This window comes from Procambarus clarkii, chromosome 10, assembly GCF_040958095.1.
Source record: "Procambarus clarkii isolate CNS0578487 chromosome 10, FALCON_Pclarkii_2.0, whole genome shotgun sequence".
Taxonomy (NCBI): domain Eukaryota; kingdom Metazoa; phylum Arthropoda; class Malacostraca; order Decapoda; family Cambaridae; genus Procambarus; species Procambarus clarkii.
The window spans coordinates 37,984,755-38,010,417 of record NC_091159.1 but is presented as its reverse complement, the minus strand read 5'-3'; the positions used below and the strand labels follow the sequence as shown (position 1 = coordinate 38,010,417).

At 50.3% G+C, this 25,663-nt stretch overlaps 1 protein-coding gene across 1 annotated transcript in view; it reads left to right on the top strand.

The window, feature by feature from the left end:
* LOC138363303 (germ cell nuclear acidic protein-like) overlaps positions 1-10,830 on the top strand; it is a 29,675-nt gene extending 18,845 nt beyond the window's left edge. The window contains exon 2 of the mRNA XM_069322320.1: positions 10,237-10,830. Coding sequence (XP_069178421.1) covers positions 10,237-10,830 — 594 coding nt within the window. The remainder of the gene's footprint in view (positions 1-10,236) is intronic.
* The last annotated feature ends 14,833 nt before the right edge of the window (positions 10,831-25,663 follow it).

Genomic DNA, 25,663 nt, shown 5'->3' with positions numbered 1-25,663 from the left:
GTCAACTTTACACAGTATAGAGTGAACTTTACACAGTGTAGAGTAAACTTTACACAGTGTAGAGAGGATTTAAAGGTCTACACTACGCCCAGGTGTACGGACGCCTACACGCCCACACACCCAGTTCTCACAGACACGCTCGCGCGTACGCACACCAAACACACGCACACACCCTCTCCAAACACACGCACACACCCTCACCAAACACACGCACACACCCTCACCAAACACACGCACACACCCTCACCAAACACACGCACACACCCTCACCAAACACACGCACACACCCTCACCAAACACACACACACACCCTCACCAAACACACACACACACCCTCACCAAACACACACACACACCCTCACCAAACACACGCACACCAAACACACGCACACCAAACACACGCACACGCCCTCACCAAACACACGAGAAGACACATGACCAAACAAGGAGACACTTGTAACACTGTTTCCGGTGTTTGGATTGGCCATGCTGGTGACCTTATAGGTGTGTGTGTGTGTGTGTGTGTGTGTGTGTGTGTGTGTGTGTGTGTGTGTGTGTGTGTGTGTGTGTGTGTGTGTGTACTCACCTAGTTGTGTCTGCAGGATCGAGCATTGACTTTTGGATCCCGCCTTTCGAGCATCGGTTGTTTACAGCAATGACTCCTGTCCCATTTCCCTATCATACCTGGTTTTAAAATTATGAATAGTATTTGCTTCCACAACCTGTTCCTGAAGTGCATTCCATTTTTCCACTACTCTCACGCTAAAAGAAAACTTCCTAACATCTGTGACTCATCTGAGTTTCCAGTTTCCACCCATGTCCCCTCGTTCTGTTACTATTCCGTGTGAACATTTCGTCTATGTCCACTCTGTCAATACCCCTGAGTATTTTATACGTTCCTATCATGTCCCCCCTCTCCCTTCTTCTTTCTAGTGTCGTAAGTCACAGTTCCCTCAGGCGCTCCTCATACCCCATCCCTCGTAGCTCTGGGACGAGTCTCGTTGCAAACCTCTGAACCTTTTCCAGTTTCATTATATGCTTCTTCAGATGGGGACTCCATGATGAGGCGGCATACTCTAAGACTGGCCTCACGTAGGCAGTGTAAAGCGCCCTAAATGCCTTCTTACTTAGGTTTCTGAATGATGTTCTAACTTTTGCCAGTGTAGAGTACGCAATTACCCCGCTGGTAATCTCAAACTCTTCCAGTGGTTCCTGTTAGCTATTCCCTCTCTTATCTCTGGAATCTCTCTTTGCTCTAAGGTGAAGACCTCCTGGAATTTCTTATTCAGTTCCTCACACACTTCCTTGTCATTTATAGCGAATCCTTCTGCCCCTATCCTTAATTTCATAAGCTGTTCCTTTACTGATGAGGCTGTGCATCAATTTAGGCTGAGTCTTTAACTTGCTTGCGATGTCATTTTCATATTGTCTTTCTGCCTCTCTTCTCATCCTGACATATTCATTCCTGGCATTCTGGTATCTTTCTCTGCTCTCCAGTGTCCTGTTATTCCTATAGTTTCTCCATGCCCTTTTACTTTGCTGCTTAGCTAGCCTACATCTCTGATTAAACCATGGGTTTCTCATCTTTGTTTAATTGTTTTCCTTTTGGACTGGGACAAACTTGTTTGTTGCTTCCTTGCATTTGTGCGTGATGAAGTTTGTCATGTCTTGGGCCGTCTTTTCCCTGAGCTCTGTTTCCCATGTTGTATCTGTTAGAAATTTTCTTATCTCCTCATAATTTCCCTTACGGAGTGCCAGCCTTTTGTTTTCAGTACCCTTCCTCGAATTCAATAACCCTTCCTCGACCAGATACTCATACTCACTGTGTGTGTGTGTGTGTGTGTGTGTGTGTGTGTGTGTGTGTGTGTGTGTGTGTGTGTGTGTGTGTGTGTGTGTGTGTGTGTGTGTGAGTGTGTGTGTATTTCCGTTTGTATGAGGTTGAGTGCGGGCTCTTCTCCTGTAAGTGCCATCACCCTCCCCCACTCTTGAGTGCCACCCATCCTGATACAACCCTGGCACTAGAGGCACTCCATAACCAGGCACTCCAAGCTGCTACCCCACCGGTAGTGCCATAACCCACACTCACTCTTTGTCACCAGTGCCACTCCCCTTCCTCACACTCAGTGCCTCTCACCTCCCTCACACTGAGTGCCACTCACCTCCCTCACACTGAGTGCCTCTCACCTCCCTCACACTGAGTGCCACTCACCACCCTCACACTGAGTGCCACTCACCTCCCTCACACTGAGTGCCACTCCCCTTCCTCACACTCAGTGCCTCTCACCTCCCTCACACTGAGTGCCACTCACCTCCCTCACACTGAGTGCCACTCACCACCCTCACACTGAGTGCCACTCACCTCCCTCACACTGAGTGCCACTCACCTCCCTCACACTGAGTGCCACTCACCACCCTCACACTGAGTGCCACTCACCTCCCTCACACTGAGTGCCACTCCCCTTCCTCACACTGAGTGCCTCTCACCTCCCTCACACTGAGTGCCACTCACCTCCCTCACACTGAGTGCCACTCACCACCCTCACACTGAGTGCCACTCACCTCCATCACACTCAGTGCCACTCACCACCCTCACACTGAGTGCCACTCACCTCCATCACACTCAGTGCCACTCACCTCCCTCACACTCAGTGCCACACAGTGTGAGGGAGGTGCTTATGCATCGTTAATCGCCTGGAAAGAGATGTTGTTGTCTTGCCTATATACTGAGTTCTTTGAGGCTTACAGTCCCCAAGTGGGCATTTGAAGGCATAGACGACGTTGGTCTCTTTTAAAGCGTTCTGCTTTGTGTCTAGAGAGTTTTTCATGAGTAGGTTGGGCGTTTTTTTTGGTTTTAAAGTAAATCGTCTTCTCCATCTCGTAAGTGAAACGCAACACAGAATTCCGCTCGAATGCCTCCTTCAGCTCCTGCAGACGTCTGACATCAGGTACCTGTGTAAAAATGTCGTCAACATACCTGCAGTATATGGCAGGTTTCAAGTTCATAGCTCAGTATATAGGCAAGACAACAACATCTCTTTCCAGGCGATTAACAATGCATAAGCAACAGGGCTCCATTAAGGAACATATAATCTCTTCCCACAACCAGACCATCACCAGAGAATTCTTAACAAACAACACAGAAATCATCAATAGATACAGCGATAGCAGGCGGCTTGACATCAGCGAGGCACTACACATCAAGAAGTCAACACCAGCAATCAACAGTCAATTAATGCAAAACTATATTCTACCCACTTCAAGACTCCGTACTAATATAGAAGCATCAAGAGGAAATATGGGCCAATAGGCCCTTTGCAGTTACTTCCATTCTTCCCTCTCATTTATCCAATTTATACCCATTGCACCGTGTTCTGTCTTGTGTTGAAAGTTTTGTTCACTTCATCCAAAACTGTTGTAACATATCACCTCACCCAAATGCGAGTATATCAGACAAAAGCTGTTTAAATGTTAGCATAGTAAAACTCAGTTTAGTGCTTGCAGGTTATAGTTGTGTGTGTGTAAACTAAAGTTTTTGAAAATGTAATACGTTATTACGAAACGAGTTCAAGTGTCGCATCAGACTAGAAATAAAAAATGAATTTTGGAGAATTGATTTTTCAATTACCATCGACAGTAAAAAGAAACATAAGAAATATTGAGAAAATTCGTGTTAGAATTATTAATCTTACTTTTTCGGTCATATTTAACAATATATATATATATATATATATATATATATATATATATATATATATATATATATATATATATATATATATATATATATATATGTGTGTGTGTATGTATGTATTATGTATTTACTATCTTCTGATTTAGGGCTTCTATCCCTCTAACTATTTTCCTAGCATCAGGGCTTAGCTGAAAAAGGAGTTCTCCAAAACTCATTTTCGTTATTTCAAGGTGAAGAAAAAAGTGAATTACTATAGAATGTATTACACTGATTTATACAAGTTGCACAACGTTTCGAACCTCCATGGTTCATTCTCAAGTGAAAAGAAATTACAAAACTCATTGATTTATACCCGTATGGGGTCAGGTGATAAGGCAAGTACAATAAAGGTAAAAACAAGGGGGGGATACATAGGGGATAAATGGGGGACTATATATATATATATATATATATATATATATATATATATATATATATATATATATATATATATATATATATAGTATATATAAAGAAAACTGGCAGCTCTAGGGTCTCTAGTTGTTTCGATTAGCTTAGACCCCAACTCCTTCAAAAAGCTAGCAGCATTTTTACCCCAGGCAGCAAGTGTCTCTGAGGCAATGGGGACAAAATTGTAGTGGTGCTCAAGGTCTCTGTATATACGTGACTTTGCCGCTTCCCGGTGATTGGCAGCTCCTCCTGCTTGTGTAGCATTGAAGTCAACATAGGTATTGGCTAAAGTTGAAACGCAAGTGTAGTCCCGCACCAACTGTTTACCATTCTTCCAGGGGTTCACCGTGATTCCGTCTGGGCGACCGACAGGCTCATCAGAGTTGCGGGACATTAGGTAACGGGGCTCTCTCTGCTGGACAACCGGCTGTTAATAATGTCATTGACCTTGCCGTGTCTTGCATGCCATCCTCCTGTCCCATGGCAGAGAAGACCATGCCATCCGTACCTGTCGGCTTCTGCCTCGCCGCAAATACACCTGTATTCATGGTGTGGATTGGGGCAGCGAGGCGGAGAGCCACGGCAATTCGTAGGGCCTGCGGTGTGAGACAGGTGCCGGTTGCTGACATTGGGGTTGCTAATAGGAAATCACCTGCATGGGGAGCTGCTACAGTTCTAAGTCGGGCAGTGTCATGTGGTGTTGTCGCAGCTTCTAGCAAAGTCGCAGCTTCTTGGTCGGCAATGGGGCGATCCCAGCTGGATTGCTTATGGGCTTCAGAAGGCGGTGGTTGGGGTGCTGGTCCTGCAAGAGAGACCCATTTGGTTGTGCAGTCTGTGAAGCTGGGATCATGTACCCCGGCCTGTTGAACTAGGTGCTCAGGTAGGATTTCCTTCACCAAGTTGTCAGACACCACTGAAGAGGACAGGAACGCTGGTATAGCAATTTGTGTTGCTGTGCACACGCCAAGGCCCCCGAGTCTGACAGGAAGGGAGGCCTGTTTCCACTGTGAGTTGCTGAGGGAAAGATTGAGGGCTTTTTCTAGTGTTGATTTCAGCAAGCTGTCGTACTCTTCTAATTTAATATTGTTAAAAGATGGCGAACATCTTAGAAAGTAGGTCAGCCTGGGGAGGGACAAGCATCTGGTGATGAGGTAAAGTGCATCATGAGCATCGATGTCTTCAATCCTCTCGTTCATCCTCTTCAGGTCAGTGATCTTCTTACCAAGGACCCCATCGATGGCATTCCTTCCAAGAGGAGCACCTAGGAGTGTGCTGTCCTCAGAGTTGAATGTATGAATGTCAGGCAAAACAACCTTTATTTTCTCTATTATGTGCTGGTTGGTGGAGGTTATTTCGCACTTGGAAGAGTTCAGGGTGAGGCCTAGGCTTGCTCCTTGCTCCTGAATTATTCTTATGTCGTTCAAGAGTGAGGCTGGGGAGCCGGCTAGAGTACCATCGTCCAAAAACCAAATATTGAGCTCACTGGACAGGTTATCAGTGACTTCCTTGATGACTAGGCAGAAAAGAAAAGGAGCAAGAGGGGTCACCCTGTTGGACACCTTCTTGTGATTCGATTTCATGTTCCCCAAAAAGCAGAGTTAGATTCTTGCTGTAGCATGAGTTTACAAACGGGTAGAGGGAAGGAAAAAGGCGATGAACCGCACTGAGTACTGCATCCCTTCTAACCAGATTGAAAGCATCTTTGAAGTCCAGCTTTATCAGGACTTTTTCATTCGTAATGTTGGCAATGTAGGCTCTAGCTGCATGAGCCGCTGCCTCACACCCTTGGGGAATGCCAAACCCAAGCTGTTTTGGCTTCAGCATATCGGCTGCTGCCTGACTAACTGCTCTAGCAGCAGCCTTAGCGACGAGACGCCGGAGTGAATTGCCCACAGCTATCGGTCTGATTCCTCCATCTTTTTTCCTCAGGGCACAGAGGGTAGCGCCAAAAAAGAGAGGCCGTATGGTCTCTGGCATGTTGCCAGCTAGACATGTGTTGGCGAATCTAGTTAGTTCCACCAGGAGGCCCTGTGCAATGTCTCCCAGTGCAGGGTTGAGCATTTGTTTGATGTGGTTGGGTCTTAGTCCTGTGAACCCACCTGCTGATCCTGGTGGGAAAGATAAAGCTGCTTTATGCACCATGGATTCGAGCACACACAGGGGTTCTGCTCTGGTGACACCGACTAGGGGAACACTGTCGTCACGAGGAGCTCTGGGTGGGTGTTTTTCCCTCAGGGCTTGTGCTGTATGGGCATCCCTGGTGGCAACTGTGTCTTCACTGGTGATGACTCTGATCGCCCCTATTGTGTTGCCTTCTTCTATTTTCTTGTTGACTGTTGCTCTGATTTTGGATGCCTTGGTTCTGCTGTTTATACCTTTCCTGTTGATATATATATATATATATATATATATATATATATATATATATATATATATATATATATATATATATATAAAATCACAGGAGGGATTTCTGACCTTCCAAGTAACGTTGCCGAAACGCTTCTGTTCGACTTACCTCGGGTATTGAACCCGGGACCTTTCTGCTGTGGCCTGACTGCGCTAACCACTGTGCAACACTATTTCTCTTGTTGCAATTTACATTTCTATAATCTGTACCGGTCATGAGTCTGTTTCTCTCCTGATCTGTGGATGGTCTGGCAGAGCACTCAGACTGTTGTGGGTGTGGGAGGGTTGGAGGCCGGCGGGTGTGGGAGGGTTGGTGGCTGGTGGGTGTGGGGTGGTGGCTGGCGGATGTGGGAGGGTTGGGGGCTGGCGGGTGTGGGAGGGTTGGTGGCTGGCGGGTGTGGGAGGGTTGGAGGCTGGCGGGTGTGGGAGGGTTGGAGGCCGGCGGGTGTGGGAGGGTTGGAGGCCGGCGGGTGTGGGAGGGTTGGAGGCTGGCGGGTGTGGGAGGGTTAGTGGGTGGCGGATGTGGGAGGGTTGGAGGCTGGCGGGTGTGGGAGGGTTGGTGGCTGGCGGGTGTGGGAGGGTTGGAGGCTGGCGGGTGTGGGAGGGTTGGAGGCTGGCGGGTGTGGGAGGGTTGGTGGCTGGTGGGTGTGGGAGGGTTGGTGGCTGGCGGGTGTGGGAGGGTTGGAGGCTGGCGGGTGTGGGAGGGTTGGTGGCTGGCGGGTGTGGGAGGGTTGGAGGCTGGCGGGTGTGGGAGGGTTGGAGGCCGGCGGGTGTGGGAGGGTTGGTGGGTGGCGGGTGTGGGAGGGTTGGAGGCTGGCGGGTGTGGGAGGGTTGGAGGCCGGCGGGTGTGGGAGGGTTGGTGGCTAGCGCGTGTGGGAGGGTTGGTGGCTGGTGGGTGTGGGAGGGTTGGAGGCCGGCGGGTGTGGGAGGGTTGGAGGCTGGCGGGTGTGGGAGGGTTGGAGGCCGGCGGGTGTGGGAGGGTTGGTGGCTGGCGGGTGTGGGATGGTTGGAGGCCGGCGGGTGTGGGAGGGTTGGTGGCTGGCGGGTGTGGGAGGATTGGTGGCTGGCGGGTGTGGGAGGGTTGGTGGCTGGCGGGTGTGGGAGGGTTGGTGTCCGGTGACAGTACTAGAGACAGTGGCCCCTGTCACCTGATGCTTCTCGCTGGCCAAGATAACGCCACTCATCCACTCACTCACTTTCACACTCACACACTTTGCAAACAGAGTGGTAGACGGGTGGAACAAGCCACGTTAGAAGGAGGCCAAGACCATCAGTAGTTTCAAAGCGTTATACGACAAAGAAAGGAAGACGGGACACGATGAGAGTAGCTCTCATCCTGTAACTACAGTTAGGTAATTATTACACCCGTCAGCATGAGGTGACGGGAGCGTTAAAATTACCTTATCCACACACCCGTGTTCTTGAGGAGGTCCTCGCAATGCATCCAAAGTTTGCCAGTGAAGGTTGCTCAACACACACACCTGACTGACAAAGCATCCTGCCAGGGAGGGGACACCTGACTCTTGACACACACTCTGTACCATTGCCAACAGTCTAAGGTAACTCCATAAATGCAGTTAATAACAAAATAGTAAGTAATAGTAAAACAAAATTCCACTCTAAATGCAGTGGTTCCAGCTACGTCTGGGTACAAGTGACAGCATGAACATCCCAGCGGGTTTTCTTCCTACTGGGGAGTGTTGTACATGCTGCTATGGCGGTGTGTACACTCACAGGATGAGTGATGCTGCCCAAATTAGCCCTACTGCACAAAAATATAAACAATATTATAGTAAGCTCGAATACTTGACTCTCCGTCATGTACGTAGCCTGATCTTGTGTCCTGCACATAATATAACACAGGGAGCACCCATTATAATCCACCCACTCTCATCCCTGTACCTCCAAACTGTTCTTGAAACCATTATATCTCTCCCTTGTCCTGCATCTCTATCGAAACACATTAATCAGTCTTGTTCTGAGAGCGCCTTGATACCAGGTGAATGTGAACACCTGAGAGACATTAGGAATAACTGTAGAATAATAAACCCCACATTGTTTGAGTTAGGAAAACACTATTTGTCAAATATTGATACTGTTCTTAAAAGATTTCCCCATTTTGCACCCGCAAGATAACGTAAGCTTTTAAGGGTTGATAAATGTTAATCTTCTTGTTTGAGGAGCTGTTCACTTGAGACAGTTAAGCAAGTCCCAGCTGTGTCTGGGTACAAGTGACAGGATGAACAACCCAGCGGGTTTTCTTCCTATTGGGGAGTGTTGTACATTCTGCTATGGCGGTATGTTCACTCACAAGATGAGTGGCGCTGCCCAATAAACTCGCCCCTCGGGGCAAAATTTAAAAAAAAAATGTCAGGCTTCATATGGTCCGTTTACTTGACCTCATCCGTATTTATGTGTTGAGGGAACCTTTCCCAAATGTAAGTCAGCCGAGGAATGAAGGTTCAGAAAACCAAATAAACAAGAATACGTCCTGCGATACTGAAGCGTAAAACAGTTGCAGCCCGTCTTATATACAACTAGTAAAAAAGTTTGGTAGATATTAAACATTTCAAAATAGCGTAATACGCCCCCTCAATCAATAATAAATACCCCCTTCCCCACCATTAATTACCCCCATTAATACGCCCCCTAATCCAGCATGACTATATAACAGGTGGGAAGGATATGAGGCGAGGTGAAGGAACGCTGCCCAACCACTTGCACCATTGGGGATTGAACGCCGACCCTGCAAGATGCGAGGCTGTTTCTGCCTACCAATACAAGTAGAAACTTGTGTTTCATACAAAGTTTTGGAGCCCTGGCGCTGAGGAGGTCGGAGGTGTGCCTTAAGCCGGTCTGGGAGTGTCATGGCTGCCTTACTTGATGTGCTCAACACTTTTGTTGCTCACTCAAGAGTTCAACTTTATCCCCAAGATGTGAACTGAATCACTTAATGCCAGGTTTCTGTCACTTATTTGAATACTGCCCGAAACGCTGTGCGTGTTAGTGACTTTGCAAGAATGTAAGAACACCAGTGTTCTGTACTCTGACGGCCCTGTCAGAGGGCAGAGTCTGGACCCCAATGGGTCTTCTTGTATATAAGTAAATAAATAGGCTTGTCCCAGTTGTAATATCGTGGTGGCTTCTTATCATCATCGCCTCTGCTGTCTCACTCACAAATGTCACCTGCCATTGACTGCCCCTTGTAGACATTGCTGCAAGTACTGATTAATGACTCTTGTAACAGTTGGTACTTCTTCTTTTTATACATGTATAAGTTAGAGTTCAGTCATCAGCATAACATTGAGTGCCTTTGGGAGTAAGCTCCATTGGAGACGTCGAATTGGAGCCTGAGATTCCTGGTACTTGATACTTTCTAATCCAAGGTGCCATACTCCTTCAGAGGCCCCTGCAACGCTCACCACAACAGTATAGTTGATCCTGGAGTCATCCAATGGACAGGTTTGCAAAAGATCAGGAGCAGGACGACCTTTCCTGGACATGTCATGAGCCACGTAGTAACCCAATATGGTAAAAAAAAAAAATGCTGACATTTGTAGAGAGTTTATTTTCTCAAGAATTTTGCAGGTGTTTGAAAGAAGTGACGCCGGTCTTTAGTTACTGACCATGAACCACTCTTACTTTTGTGCACTGAAACTACACAGGAGACATGATTTCCTCCTCAGTGTCAGAGCGAAGTAGTGGAGGCAGTAGGGGAGGAAGTAGTGGAGGCAGTAGGGGAGGAAGTAGTGGAGGCAGTAGGGGAGGAAGTAGTGGAGGCAGTAGGGGAGGAAGTAGTGGAGGCAGTAGGGGAGGAAGTAGTGGAGGCAGTAGGGGAGGAAGTAGTGGAGGCAGTAGGGGAGGAAGTAGTGGAGGCAGTAGGGGAGGAAGTAGTGGAGGCAGTAGGGGAGGAAGTAGTGGAGGCAGTAGGGGAGGAAGTAGTGGAGGCAGTAGGGGAGGAAGTAGTGGAGGCAGTAGGGGAGGAAGTAGTGGAGGCAGTAGGGGAGGAAGTAGTGGAGGCAGTAGGGGAGGAAGTAGTGGAGGCAGTAGGGGAGGAAGTAGTGGAGGCAGTAGGGGAGGAAGTAGTGGAGGCAGTAGGGGAGGAAGTAGTGGAGGCAGTAGGGGAGGAAGTAGTGGAGGCAGTAGGGGAGGAAGTAGTGGAGGCAGTAGGGGAGGAAGTAGTGGAGGCAGTAGGGGAGCGAAGTAGTGGAGGCAGTAGGGGAGGAAGTAGTGGAGGCAGTAGGGGAGGAAGTAGTGGAGGCAGTAGGGGAGCGAAGTAGTGGAGGCAGTAGGGGAGGAAGTAGTGGAGGCAGTAGGGGAGGAAGTAGTGGAGGCAGTAGGGGAGCGAAGTAGTGGAGGCAGTAGGGGAGCGAAGTAGTGGAGGCAGTAGGGGAGGAAGTAGTGGAGGCAGTAGGGGAGGAAGTAGTGGAGGCAGTAGGGGAGGAAGTAGTGGAGGCAGTAGGGGAGGAAGTAGTGGAGGCAGTAGGGGAGGAAGTAGTGGAGGCAGTAGGGGAGGAAGTAGTGGAGGCAGTAGGGGAGGAAGTAGTGGAGGCAGTAGGGGAGGAAGTAGTGGAGGCAGTAGGGGAGGAAGTAGTGGAGGCAGTAGGGGAGCGAAGTAGTGGAGGCAGTAGGGGAGCGAAGTAGTGGAGGCAGTAGGGGAGGAAGTAGTGGAGGCAGTAGGGGAGGAAGTAGTGGAGGCAGTAGGGGAGGAAGTAGTGGAGGCAGTAGGGGAGGAAGTAGTGGAGGCAGTAGGGGAGGAAGTAGTGGAGGCAGTAGGGGAGGAAGTAGTGGAGGCAGTAGGGGAGGAAGTAGTGGAGGCAGTAGGGGAGGAAGTAGTGGAGGCAGTAGGGGAGGAAGTAGTGGAGGCAGTAGGGGGAGGAAGTAGTGGAGGCAGTAGGGGAGGAAGTAGTGGAGGCAGTAGGGGAGGAAGTAGTGGAGGCAGTAGGGGAGGAAGTAGTGGAGGCAGTAGGGGAGGAAGTAGTGGAGGCAGTAGGGGGAGGAAGTAGTGGAGGCAGTAGGGGGAGGAAGTAGTGGAGGCAGTAGGGGAGGAAGTAGTGGAGGCAGTAGGGGAGGAAGTAGTGGAGGCAGTAGGGGAGGAAGTAGTGGAGGCAGTAGGGGGAGGAAGTAGTGGAGGCAGTAGGGGAGGAAGTAGTGGAGGCAGTCTACAAATGTATAATGCAATATAACACAATTCATTTTCTTGGGTCGTGCCGGATTAAGTGTAGTTTCCTAACGACTACTAACGACGCCTCCAAGGTTCAGAAAATGGCTGCTATTTCCCTCAAACATCGACTTTGACCTTTGCCTCAGAAAGCTTTAAGGAAGACGTCTTAAAGGGTCCTGAAGGCTGACGACTCCTTATCTAGAGCTGTGACGCAGTCTTTCATTACTCGCCAACCTCCTCAAGACCATTCCCTCAGCTGTCAGCCAAAGGTCAAAACAAAGTTTGAAGGAAATAATGCCCATTTTTCTATATTTAGGAGGCGTAGGTAAAGTAGAGAGGCGGGGCCCAGTGGCTGACTCTCAACCCCAGTGAGAACAATTGGGTGAGAGCACTAAGAGAGTATGGCTCTTAGTGTATATAATATACAACCGAAGGTGGGTGGACAGGGTGGGGGGGGGGTTGCAGCAGGTGGGTGGGTGGGTGGATCAGGTCACGCATCAGGGGGTGAGTGGGTGCAGCAGGTGGGTGAGGCAGGTGCAGCAGGTGGGTGGGTGGGGTGCAGCATCAGGGGGTGAGAAGGTGCAGCAGGTGGGTGGGTGGGTGGGTGGGTGGGGCAGGTTCAGCAGGTGGGTGGGTGAGGCAGGTGGGTGGGGTGGGTGGGTGGAGTGCAGCATCAGGGGGTGAGAGGGTGCAGCAGGTGGGTGGGGCAGGTTCAGCAGGTGGGCAGGTGGGTGGGCCAGGTACAGCATCAGGGGGGTGAGAGGGTGCAGCAGGTGGGTGAGGCAGGTGCAGCAGGTGGGTGGGTGGGTGGGTGGGTGAGGCAGGTGCAGCAGGTGGGTGGGTGGGTGGGTGAGGCAGGAGCAGCAGGTGGGTGGGCCAGGTACAGCATGAGGGGGGTGAGAAGGTGCAGCAGGCAGCACCAGCGCCCCAAGACGGCCACCAAGAAACAGAAAGCTCACTTGTTGCTCTGGTTTTTTCACTGAACTGACTGACCGCGCTAACTTATAATCCAACCCCAGCACACTGTCTGCTAGCAGGGCGGGAGGCCTACTGGCACACACAGGGTGTATACACCACCACACTATGTATACACCACCACACTATGTATACACCACCACACTATGTATACACCATGACACTATGTATACACCACCACACTATCCATACACCACCACACTATGTATACACCACCACACTATGTATACACCACCACACTATGTATACACCACCACACTATGTATACACCATCACACTATGTATACACCATCACACTATGTATACACCACCACACTATGTATACACCACCACACTATCCATACACCATCACACTATGTATACACCACCACACTATCCATACACCACTACACTATGTATACACCACCACACTATGTATACACCATGACACTGTGTATACACCACCACACTATCCATACATCACCACACTATGTATAAACCACCACACTATGTATACACCACCACACTATGTATACACCACCACACTATGTATACACCACCACACTATGTATACACCACCACACTATGTATACACCATGTGCACACTTCAACTCACTCATCACTAACGAGAGGTAATTGTAACAAGTTTAGAGGGCAGGAAGCTTGTTAGGGGTCATGGTGGTCTCTAAGCCACCCCCTGACCTCCCCCCCCCTCCTCCAGGAGGACTCTCACACCTCCAGGGTATACCTGCTTACTGCTAGGTGAACAGAAGCATCAGGTGTAAGGGGGCACAAGGTACGCTAAGAGACAGTTCTATCAAGCTGAAGGGCCCAAGATTGTTCAACACTCTCCCCCGTGTTCAAGAGAGAACGGGATAACCACCTGAACAGGGCACCGGATCAACCAGGCTGTGATTCATGCGTCAGGCTGCGAGCTGCGGCGACTAACAACCTTACTTGGAACAAAAAGTTTGGAGTAGCACGGGCTATGGTGAGCCCGTTGTGGACTTACCTGGCGCAGGAGCGGGGCTGTGACTTGAGGGAATGTTGGGGTATATGTTGAGAGATCTTTACCGGGGTCTGTAACCGTTGGTAGATGTGGGGTCCATTAACGCCTACTGGACGAGGTATGGGGTCCACGTCCGTCTACTGGACGAGGTATGTGGTCCACGTCCGCCTACTGGACGGGTTATGGGGTCCACGTCCGCCTACTGGACGGGTTATGTGGTCCACGTCCGCCTACTGGACGGGTTATGGGGTCCACGTCCGCCTACTGGACGGGTTATGGGGTCCACGTCCGCCTACTGGACGGGTTATGAGGTCCACGTCCGCCTACTGGACGGGGTATGGGGTCCACGTCCGAGCCTTTAACTACCCTCCCCAGGTTACCCATGGGTAAGGGGCGAGGATATATGTGGTCACGTGGTCACCCTCCCAGTTAGTGGCCAGGCCCAATATCACTTAACTTGAATGAGACTTACCTTACCTCTAAGCTTAGTTTTGTTAAGGAAATAACACCCCATCATGTGGGCAAGTGGGAGGAAGGTTACAGTCACGTGATGGGTACAGGAGTCATCAATGGTACAGGAGTCATCAATGGTACAGGTTACAGTGTGACGAGAGAGGTGTTGACACACACTTGTCAGTGTTACACTTCTTGAAGACATCCAGTAGTGTCATGGCAGAGTGCAGGAGTGTGAGTGTGAGAGTGTCAGGACTATATGCAACTGAAAACTCACACCCCAGCAGTGACTCGAACCCATACTGCCAGGAGCAACGCAACTGGTATGTACAGGATGCCTGTGAGAGAGAGAGAGAGAGAGAGAGAGAGAGAGAGAGAGAGAGAGAGAGAGAGAGAGAGAGAGAGAGAGAGAGAGAGAGAGAGAGAGAGAGAGAGAGAGAGAGATATTGTGTGTGAGAGAAAGAGAAAGAGTGTGTGAGAGGGAGAGAGAGAGAGAGAGAGAGAGAGAGAGAGAGAGAGAGAGAGAGAGAGAGATATTGTGTGTGAGAGAAAGAGAAAGAGTGTGTGAGAGGGAGAGAGAGAGAGAGAGAGAGAGAGAGAGAGAGAGAGAGAGAGAGAGAGAGAGAGAGAGAGAGAGAGAGAGAGAGAGAGAGAGAGACAGAGAGACAGAGAGACAGAGAGACAGAGAGAGAGAGAGACAGAGAGACAGAGAGAGAGAGAGAGAGAGAGAGAGAGAGAGAGAGAGAGAGAGAGAGAGAGAGAGAGAGAGAGAGAGACAGAGAGACAGAGAGACAGAGAGACAGAGAGACAGAGAGACAGAGAGACAGAGACAGAGAGAGAGAGAGAGAGAGAGAGAGAGAGAGACAGAGAGACAGAGAGACAGAGAGACAGAGAGACAGAGAGAGAGAGAGAGAGAGAGAGAGAGAGAGAGAGAGAGAGAGAGAGAGAGAGAGAGAGAGAGAGAGAGAGAGGTAGGGGGGGGGGGAGCAACAGCAAGCGGCAAGGGTCGGGTGCAAGAGAAATTCCTCCCACTTCATGGGAGATGAGAGAGAGGGAACGTGATGCTGGGAGTGAGTAGCCTCTTGACCCCTCACTCCTCCTCCTCCCCTCTCTCTCCCTCCCCCCTCCCTCGCTACTCTCTCCTCCCCTCTCCCCTCTCACTCTCTCCTCCCCAAGCCCACAACCGCTCCCCTTACCCATTTCTTTACCCCCCCCCCCTATCCAGAATGGACGGGTATGGGAGAAGGAAAAGATGTAGGTGTGCTGTCCGCCTCGCTGACGCGGTGTGTGGCTGTAGATGTCTCTCTTTCTCTCTCTCTCTCTCTCTCTCTCTCTCTCTCTCTCTCTCTCTCTGTCTCCTGAAGTCCATGTAGGATGCTGAGGGCTAGGTGGAGCAGCGGGGCCCTTGCCACCTCTCCTACCCTTTTAGGAGCGGTGGTTGAGGTTGGTAGTGGGGGTGAAGGGGGGGTTTTGGGTGTGTGTGTGGGGGGGGGGAGCCAGGAGGCACCGCTCAGAGTGCCGGGTGGTTGGGGCCAGTCAGGCACCTCATGATGCCTGTCTCCCCTAACATGGTCATGGCCGCCGCCGCCACCAGGGGGCCGCTCCCAGCATCCACGATCTGCTTTATTTGTAGGCTGAGGCCGGAGGCCTTCGTCGCCACCATATGGTCACCCGTCCCCGTGCTGGCCTGTCATAAAGGTGCTTAACCTCACTGACCGAATGATGCACACACTTCATCCACTAAGTATGGGATATGATCACTATATGCGAAATATTGAAGGGAATTGACAAGGTGGACGACGAGAGCCCATAGTAACTGTGTGAAAATAGGAGATGAAAACTTGGGTAGAATCGGAAAATGGACACGAGTCAGAGGAGCTGAAGGAAGCAATCCTTCCTGCAACAGGTGTGTGGTCCTTCCTGCAACAGGTGTGTGGTCCTTCCTGCAACAGGTGTGTGGTCCTCCCTGCAACAGGTGTGTGGTCCTTCCTGCAACAGGTGTGTGGTCCTCCCTGCAACAGGTGTGGTCCTTCCTGCAACAGGTGTGTGGTCCTTCCTGCAACAGGTGTGGTCCTTCCTGCAACAGGTGTGTGGTCCTCCCTGCAACAGGTGTGGCCCTCCCTGCAGCAGGTGTGGCCCTCTCTGTAACAGGTGTGGTCCTTCCTGCAACAGGTGTGTGGTCCTCCCTGCAACAGGTGTGGCCCTCCCTGCAGCAGGTGTGTGGCCCTCTCTGTAACAGGTGTGGTCGCCACACTGGAGAAAGGTTCTCAGCTTTAGAAAGTGTTGAGCCTCCACCAGAACAAACCATACCACGTGAACACTCAATAACACGAAGCTGGTTTAAACGATCCAAGTTTAGACCAGGTTGAGAGGAAAGAGTAAGAGGGTCTTTAACTCTTACTGTCCCAAGACTCATACTCAACTGTCTAGTCAGACTCACATGTTCCACTTTAAAACTGAAAACAAAGCTTTTCACCTGAACGGAACAAAACACTTGTTATTTGATGAACCGGTGAACACGCGGGGCCTGCAACTTGGGCCACCTTGAGTGCACTTGAGTGCAACACATCCAATTCAAATTTCTTTCTTTATTATGCACCCCATACCCATCCCGTGGGCGGTGGAGGAAAGGGTTACAGAGGCACGATAATCGTATTCATTCTGCGAATATATTTAGAATGTCAAACTGAGAAATAATATACCTTGTGGTCACCTGGTCTTACCTTGTGGTCACCTGGTCTTACCTTGTGGTCACCTGGTCTTACCTTGTGGTCACCTGGTCTTACCTTGTGGTCACCTGGTCTTACCTTGTAGTCCCCTTGTGTCACCTTGTGGCCACTAATCAGGCAGCAGCAGCAGCACGTGCCAAAGTAACTGTGGCAGGGAACACAGAAGAACAAATCACTGGACCTGTCCAAGGCAGGTGGCCGCGGGAGAGAATCAGTAATAGCGAGAATTCATCTCCGATATAAATACCTATGGAAATTCTCAATAGAAACGACAGCTGAGCAGCGGAGATGAAAACCTGTTGTACCAGCGATGGACGCCGCCTTGTCCCAGCTCTCACGTCCTGAGAGATTCTGTCAATCTAACAAACATTAGAAATGAACAGATAAACAAATCCCACATTGCTTGAGTTACGAAAATATTTGATCATATATAGATGCACTGTCCTCAAAAAATTACTCCACTTTCCACCCGCAAGATAACGTGAGTTTAAGAAGTTGGTAAATGTTAATCTCCTTGTTTGATAACCTGTTCACTTGAGACAGTTAAGCAAGCTCCAACTGCGTCTGGGGTGCAAGTGACAGGATGAACAACCCAGCGGGTTTTCTTCCTATTGGGGAGTGTTGTACATGCTGCTATGGCGGTATGTCCACTCACAGGATGAGTGGCGCTGCCCAATACTGTCACTATGACCATACAGAAATGGTTGGACACGCTTCCTGTCACCTAATGGCGCTTTTCACCTACCAGTAAATAGGTACCTGGCAGTTAGTCAATATACATACACAATTATGTATATATTAATACACTATAGGGTGTTGGAGGCGACCTTGCAGGCTACAAGGATAATTAACAGACAGGTAGACAGGGGAGACTGATGAAAGGAATAAATAAAGGATATCAACAGAATGTTAAAATCAAGGAATAACTTGACAAGAATTAGTGAAATTACGAAGTCCTGCGCGCTGTCCACTCAGCTACCTGACCCCCCGTGTATGTTTGTGTGTACTCACCTAGTTGTGCTTGCGGGGGTTGAGCTCAGGCTCTTTGGTCCCGCCTCTCAACTGTCAATCAACTAATGTACAGGTTCCTGAGCCTACTGGGCTCTATCATATCTTGAAGCTGTGTATGGAGTCAGCCTCCACCACATCACTTCCTAATGCATTCCATTTGTCAACCACTCTGACACTGAAAAAAATCTTTCTAACGCCTCTATGGCTCATTTGGGCACTCAATTTCCACCAGTGTCCCCTAGTGCGTGTGCCCCTTGTGTTAAATAGTCTGTCTTTATCTACCCTATCAATTCCTCTGAGAATCTTGTATGTGGTGATCATGTCCCCTCTAACTCTTCTGTCTCCAGGTGACGTGAGGTTTAATTCCCGTAGTCTCTCCTCGTGACTCATACTTCTCAGTTCGGGTACTAGTCTGGTGGCAAACCTTTGAACCTTTTCCAGTTTATTCATATGGACTCCACGCTGGAGCCACATACTCCAGGATTGGTCTGACATATGTGGTATACAAAGTTCTGAAAGATTCCTTACACAGGTTTCTAAAGGCCGTTCTTATGTAGACCAACCTGGCATATGCCGCTGATGTTATCCCCTTGATATGGGCTGCAGGGGACAGGTCTGGCGTGATATCAACCCCCAGGTCTTTCTCTCTCTCTGACTCTTGAAGTATTTCATCTCCCAAACGAGATCTTTTATCTGGTCTCCTCCCTACCCCTATCTTCATTACATTACATTTGCTTGGGTTAAACTCTAACATCCATTTGTTCGACCATTCCTGCAGCTTGTCCAGGTCTTCTTGAAGTCTCAAGCTGTCCTCCTCTGTCTTACTCCTTCTCATAATTTTGGCATCGTCAGCAAACATTGAGAGGAATGAGTCTGAGGAATGTGTGTGTGCACGTGTACGTTTGTGTGTGTGTGTACACATGTTTATGTTTGTGTCAACTGAGTATGTCAACTGATGTACAGATTCCTGAGCCTACTGGGCTCTATCATATCTACATTTAAAACTGTGTATGGAGTCAGCCTCCACCACATCACGCATTCCATGTGTGTGTGTGTGTGTGTGTGTGTGTGTGTGTGTGTGTGTGTGTGTGTGTGTGTGTGTGTGTGTACTCACCTAGTTGTACTCACCTAGTTGTGTTTGCGGGGGTTGAGCTCTGGCTCTTTGGTCCCGCCTCTCAACCGTCAATCAACAGGTGTACAGATTCCTGAGCCTATCGGGCTCTGTCATATCTACACTTGAAACTGTGTATGGAGTCAGCCTCCACCACATCACTTCCTAATGCATTCCATTTGTCAACCACTCTGACACTAAAAAAGTTCTTTCTAATATCTCTGTGGCTCATTTGGGCACTCAGTTTCCACCTGTGTCCCCTTGTGCGTGTTCCCCTTGTGTTAAATAGACTGTCTTTATCTACCCTATCAATCCCCTTCAGAATCTTGAATGTGGTGATCATGTCCCCCCCTAACTCTTCTGTCTTCCAGCGAAGTGAGGTTTAATTCCCATAGTCTCTCCTCGTAGCTCATACCTCTCAGCTCGGGTACTAGTCTGGTGGCAAACCTTTGAACCTTTTCCAGTTTAGTCTTATCCTTGACTAGATATGGACTCCATGCTGGGGCTGCATACTCCAGGATTGGCCTGACATATGTGGTATACAAAGTTCTGAATGATTCTTTACACAAGTTTCTGAATGCCGGTCGTATGTTGGCCAGCCTGGCATATGCCGCTGATGTTATCCGCTTGATATGTGCTGCAGGAGACAGGTCTGGCGTGATATCAACCCCCAAGTCTTTTTCCTTCTCTGACTCCTGAAGAATTTCCTCTCCCAGATGATACCTTGTATCTGGCCTCCTGCTCCCTACACCTATCTTCATTACATTACATTTGGTTGGGTTAAACTCTAACAACCATTTGTTCGACCATTCCTTCAGCTTGTCTAGGTCTTCTTGAAGCCTCAAACAGTCCTCTTCTGTTTTAATCCTTCTCATAATTTTAGCATCGTCCGCAAACATTGAGAGAAATGAATCGATACCCTCCGGGAGATCATTTACATATATCAGAAACAAGATAGGACCGAGTACAGAGCCCTGTGGGACTCCACTGGTGACTTCACGCCAATCGGAGGTCTCACCCCTCACCGTAACTCTCTGCTTCCTATTGCTTAGATACTCCCTTATCCACTGGAGCACCTTACCAGCTACACCTGCCTGTCTCTCCAGCTTATGTACCAGCCTCTTATGCGGTACTGTGTCAAAGGCTTTCCGACAATCCAAGAAAATGCAGTCCGCCCAGCCCTCTCTTTCTTGCTTAATCTGTGTCACCTGATCGTAGAATTCTATCAAGCCTGTAAGGCAAGATTTACCCTCCCTGAATCCATGTTGGCGATTTGTCACGAAGTCCCTTCTCTCCAGATGTGTTACCAGGTTTTTTCTCACGATCTTCTCCATCACCTTGCATGGTATACAAGTCAAGGACACTGGCCTGTAGTTCAGTGCCTCTTGTCTGTCGCCCTTTTTGTATATTGGGACCACATTCGCCGTCTTCCATATTTCTGGTAGGTCTCCCGTCTCTAGTGACTTACTATACACTATGGAGAGTGGCAGGCAAAGTGCCTCTGCACACTCTTTCAGTACCCATGGTGAGATCCCATCTGGACCAACAGCCTTTCTAACATCTCCCTCACCCTGCCTCCCTCACCCTGCCTCCCTGTGTGTGTGTGTGTGTGTGTGTGTGAGTGTGTGTGTGTGTGTGTGTGTGTGTGTGTATGTGTGTGTGTGTGAAGACAGATAGGGAGTGAAGCAGGTAGAGAATGAGGCAGGTAGGGAGTGAGGCAGGTAGGGAGTGAGGCAGGTAGGGAGTGAGGCAGGTAGGGAGTGAGGCAGGTAGGGAGTGAGGCAGGTAGGGAGTGAGGCAGGTAAGGAGTGAGGCAGGAAGGTAGGGAGTGAAGCAGGTAGAGAATGAGGCAGGTAGGGAGGGAGGCAGGTAGGGAGGGAGGCAGGTAGGGAGTGAGGCAGGTAGGGAGTGAGGCAGGTAGGGAGTGAGGCAGGTAGGGAGTGAGGCAGGTAGTGAGGCAGGTAGGGAGGCAGGTAGGGAGGAAGGTAGGGAGTGAGGAAGGTAGGGAGGGAGGCAGGTAGGGAGGGAGGCAGGTAGGGAGTGAGGCAGGTAGGGAGTGAGGCAGGTAGGGAGCTAGGCAGGTAGGGAGTGAGGCAGGTAGGGAGTGAGGCAGGTAGGGAGTGAGGCAGGTAGGGAGGGAGGCAGGTAGGGAGTGAGGCAGGTAGGGAGTGAGGCAGGTAGAGAGCTAGGCAGGTAGGGAGTGAGGCAGGTAGGGAGTGAGGCAAGTAGGGAGTGAGGCAGGTAGGGAGCTAGGCAGGTAGGGAGTGAGGCAGGTAGGGAGTGAGGCAGGTAGGGAGTGAGGCAGGTAGGGAGTGAGGCAGGTAGGGAGTGAGGCAGGTAGGGAGTGAGGCAGGTAGGGAGGGAGGCAGGAAGGTAGGGAGGGAGGCAGGGTGAGGGAGGCAGGGTGAGGGAGGCAGGAAGGTAGGGAGGGAGGCAGGTAGGGAGTGAGGCAGGTAGGGAGGGAGGCAGGTAGGGAGGGAGGCAGGAAGGTAGGGAGGGAGGCAGGATGAGGGAGGCAGGAAGGTAGGGAGGGAGGCAGGTAGGGAGGGAGGCAGGTAGGGAGGGAGGCAGGAAGGTAGGGAGGCAGGAAGGTAGGGAGGGAGGCAGGGTGAGGGAGGCAGGGTGAGGGAGAGCGTCAAGGCTGACAGGAGGAACACGTCGTCTCTGGGACACCTAAATTGGCCTCGATGAATGTATCATTATGTAGAAAGTGTGCACCAGATGTGTGTATGTGTGTGTGTGTGTGTGTGTGTGTGTGTGTGTGTGTGTGTGTGTGTTTGTGTGTGTGTGTGTGTGTGTGTTTGTGTGTGTGTGTGTGTGTGTGTGTGTGTGTGTGTGTGTGTGTGTGTGTGTGTGTGTGTGTGTGTGTGTGTGTGTGTGTGTGTGTGTGTGTGTGGAGGAGCACACACACACACACACACACACACAAACACACACACACACTAAAAAACATCAAGAAAAAATAAAGAGGACAAACACAGACCAAGTAACATCCAGACAACAGCAGGAGCTGAGGTGACGGACCAGAAGCCTTAAACATGCCCAAGCTGGTAGATAAAAGGATACGAGGAGATATGATCACGGCATACAAAATAAAGACATGAGTCGGTGTAGAACTAAGTAAAACAAATACAAGTACTGAACAAAAATGTCCGAACGTTATGTTTTGCGACAAAAAAAAATCGAGAAGGGTTGGAGCCATTGATGGCGGCGGGCCGGGTAAGTCTACTCCGGGCTCACCATAGCCCGTGCTACTTGCAATCTTCTAATCTAAAAAAAAATAGAACTGAGGCATCTTTTAATCCCTCTCCCGGTATGAGAAGCTGCCTCAGCAACCCTAGAAGACTCGGTGTAATCCTCGGTTACATTACGTGTGTAGCATGTCACCTGTTAACTACTTTGGCACTATAAAAAGTCTTTTTAATGTCTCTGTGGCTCATTTGGGTACTCAGTTCCACCTGTGTCCTCTTGTTCGTGTACCACCCGTGTACCACTGTTAAACAGTCTGGTTGTTTTCTAATTAATCAGGTGCCCTGACCATTGTCCATGTTTTATCATGTCTCCACTTGCTCTTCCGTCTTCAAGCAACGTGAAGTTTAATTCACGTAGCCCTTCCTCGTAACTCATACCTCGTAGCTCTAGAAGCAGTCGTGTCTGTGTACTTACCTAGTTGTGCTTGCGTTGGGGTTGAGCTCTGGCTCTTTGGTCAAGCCACACAGACCTGTGTGTGTGTGTGTGTGTATTCACCTAGTTGTGCTTGGGGGAGTTGAGCTCTGCTCTTTCGGCCCGCCTCTCAACTGTCAATCAACTGTTTCTACTACTACTATTTTTTTCTCCACATCACATACCCACACACTCCAGAAAGCAGCCCGTGACAGCTGACTAACTCCCAGGTACCTATTTACTGCTAGGTAACAGAGGCCTAGGGTGAAAGAAACTCTGCCCATCGTTTCTCGCCGGCGCCCGAGATCGAACCCGGGACCACAGGATCACGTGTACAGCATGCTGTCCGCTCGGCCGGCCGGCTCCGTGTGTGTGTGTGTGTGTGGGTCACATGCTCGGACACCACAATACCTTGAATAATATGCTGAGCACTCGCGTCCTTATGGACGTCAAGGGCACGTCTGAGATCTTTATCCAGGGCACGTCTGAGGGCTCCACCAGGGCACGTCTGAGAGCTCCACCAGGGCACGTCTAAGGGCTCCACCAGGGCACGTCTGAGAGCTCCACCAGGGCACGTCTAAGGGCTCCACCAGGGCACGTCTGAGAGCTCCACCAGGGCACGTCTAAGGGCTCCACCAGGGCACGTCTGAGATCTTTATCCAGGGCACGTCTAAGGGCTCCACCAGGGCACGTCTGAGGGCTCCACCAGGGCACGTCTGAGGGCTCCACCAGGGCACGTCTGAGGGCTCCACCAGGGCACGTCTGAGATCTTTATCCAGGGCACGTCTAAGGGCTCCACCAGGGCACGTCTGAGGGCTCCACCAGGGCACGTCTGAGGGCTCCACCAGGGCACGTCTGAGATCTTTATCCAGGGCACGTCTGAGGGCTCCACCAGGGCACGTCTGAGGGCTCCACCAGGGCACGTCTGAGGCTCCACCAGGGCACGTCTGAGATCTTTATCCAGGGCACGTCTGAGGGCTCCACCAGGGCACGTCTGAGGGCTCCACCAGGGCACGTCTGAGGGCTCCACCAGGGCACGTCTGAGATCTTTATCCAGGGCACGTCTGAGGGCTCCACCAGGGCACGTCTGAGGGCTCCACCAGGGCACGTCTGAGGGCTCCACCAGGGCACGTCTGAGGGCCCCACCAGGGCACGTCTGAGGGCTCCACCAGGGCACGTCTGAGGGCTCCACCAGGGCACGTCTGAGGGCTCCACCAGGGCACGTCTGAGGGCTCCACCAGGGCACGTCTGAGGGCTCCACCAGGGCACGTCTGAGGGCTCCACCAGGGCACGTCTGAGGGCTCCACCAGGGCACGTCTGAGGGCCCCACCAGGGCACGTCTGAGGGCTCCACCAGAGCACGTCTGAGGGCTCCACCAGGGCACGTCTGAGGGCTCCACCAGGGCACGTCTGAGGGCTCCACCAGGGCACGTCTGAGGGCCCCACCAGGACACGTCTGAGGGCTCCACCAGGGCACGTCTGAGGGCCCCACCAGGGCACGTCTGAGGGCTCCACCAGGGCACGTCTGAGGGCTCCACCAGGGCACGTCTGAGGGCTCCACCAGGGCACGTCTGAGGGCTCCACCAGAGCACGTCTGAGGGCTCCACCAGGGCACGTCTGAGGGCTCCACCAGGGCACGTCTGAGGGCTCCACCAGGGCACGTCTGAGGGCTCCACCAAGGCACGTCTGAGGGCTCCACCAGGGCACGTCTGAGGGCTCCACCAGGGCACGTCTGAGGGCTCCACCAGGGCACGTCTGAGGGCTCCACCAGGGCACGTCTGAGGGCTCCACCAGGGCACGTCTGAGGGCTCCACCAGGGCACGTCTGAGGGCTCCACCAGGGCACGTCTGAGGGCTCCACCAGGGCACGTCTGAGGGCCCCACCAGGGCACGTCTGAGGGCTCCAAAAGATCACGTCTAAGGGCTCCACCAGAGAACATCTAAGGGGTCAATACAAAACATCACTGGGTCAGTGATGACGAAGACTGCCCTCACAATGATGATGTTCTCTATCAAAGACGAAAATTCTGTTTTTTGTTTACAATTCACCAAGAAGCCTAACACCAACTCAACGGAAGGTTTAGAAATTCAAGAACTTCTCCTTCTCGTTTTCTGTGTTTGGGAAAACACTAAAGATTGTGTTAATAAAGGCGTTCATATATATGGCAATCATCTCATCTCATGACAACTCATAACGGTAAACAACTCATCTCATCATGAATAGTTTACCGAGGTCATTATCGTTAAGAAAGAGTTTGAAGTTCTTATTGACATAAGGAATGACTTTCTTCAAGTGGTTCTTTGTATTACAGTACAAGTTCTCCTGTAACTAAGGTCTTGTATTTTAATAAATCTGTAAGATACAAACCTTCAAGTTTTGTAATATTATTAAACACTATTGCATTAAGGTAATTAGGGTAAATGCCTTAGTAAAGCGCCAGGAACAGTTAAGTTGCATAAAATAAACTCTTCTAGTCAGCACATCACTTCGTCTTTCACAACTGCAAAAGCTGGTGCAAGATCAACATAATTCACGTCTGTGTTGAGACAGACAACTCAAGCCTAACCCCAACATGGTGATGGGACCATTATCACACTGTTTGCTCCGATAAATTAGCATATTGGGTCCAGTGACAATGTTGACTGGCAGTTACTATACTTAAGGTTTACTGCAGTACTCACGTCTCCGCCGGCAGGTGTGGCAGCAGCAATACAACACACGGGGGTCAATACATTCTGTAGGTCTTGCTAGTCGAAAACCATGTAACGTCGCTCACCTGTTGTAACGCTAGCTGCTACCATTGTTACACTTCACTATTGTGCACTAAAATATTGTTGTAAACTAAATGTTATCGAATCCTAGAGTATACTGAGTAACACTTCCTACTAAGACTAGTAGAAGAATGTTTAATTAACTTTGTAATACGATCCAGATGTCGTCTGGGCTGACCTCTTGGAGAAGGCTTCCCTGGGTGTGAAATCTTGGGGGGGGGGGCGGGTTTGATCATGGGAGTTACAACT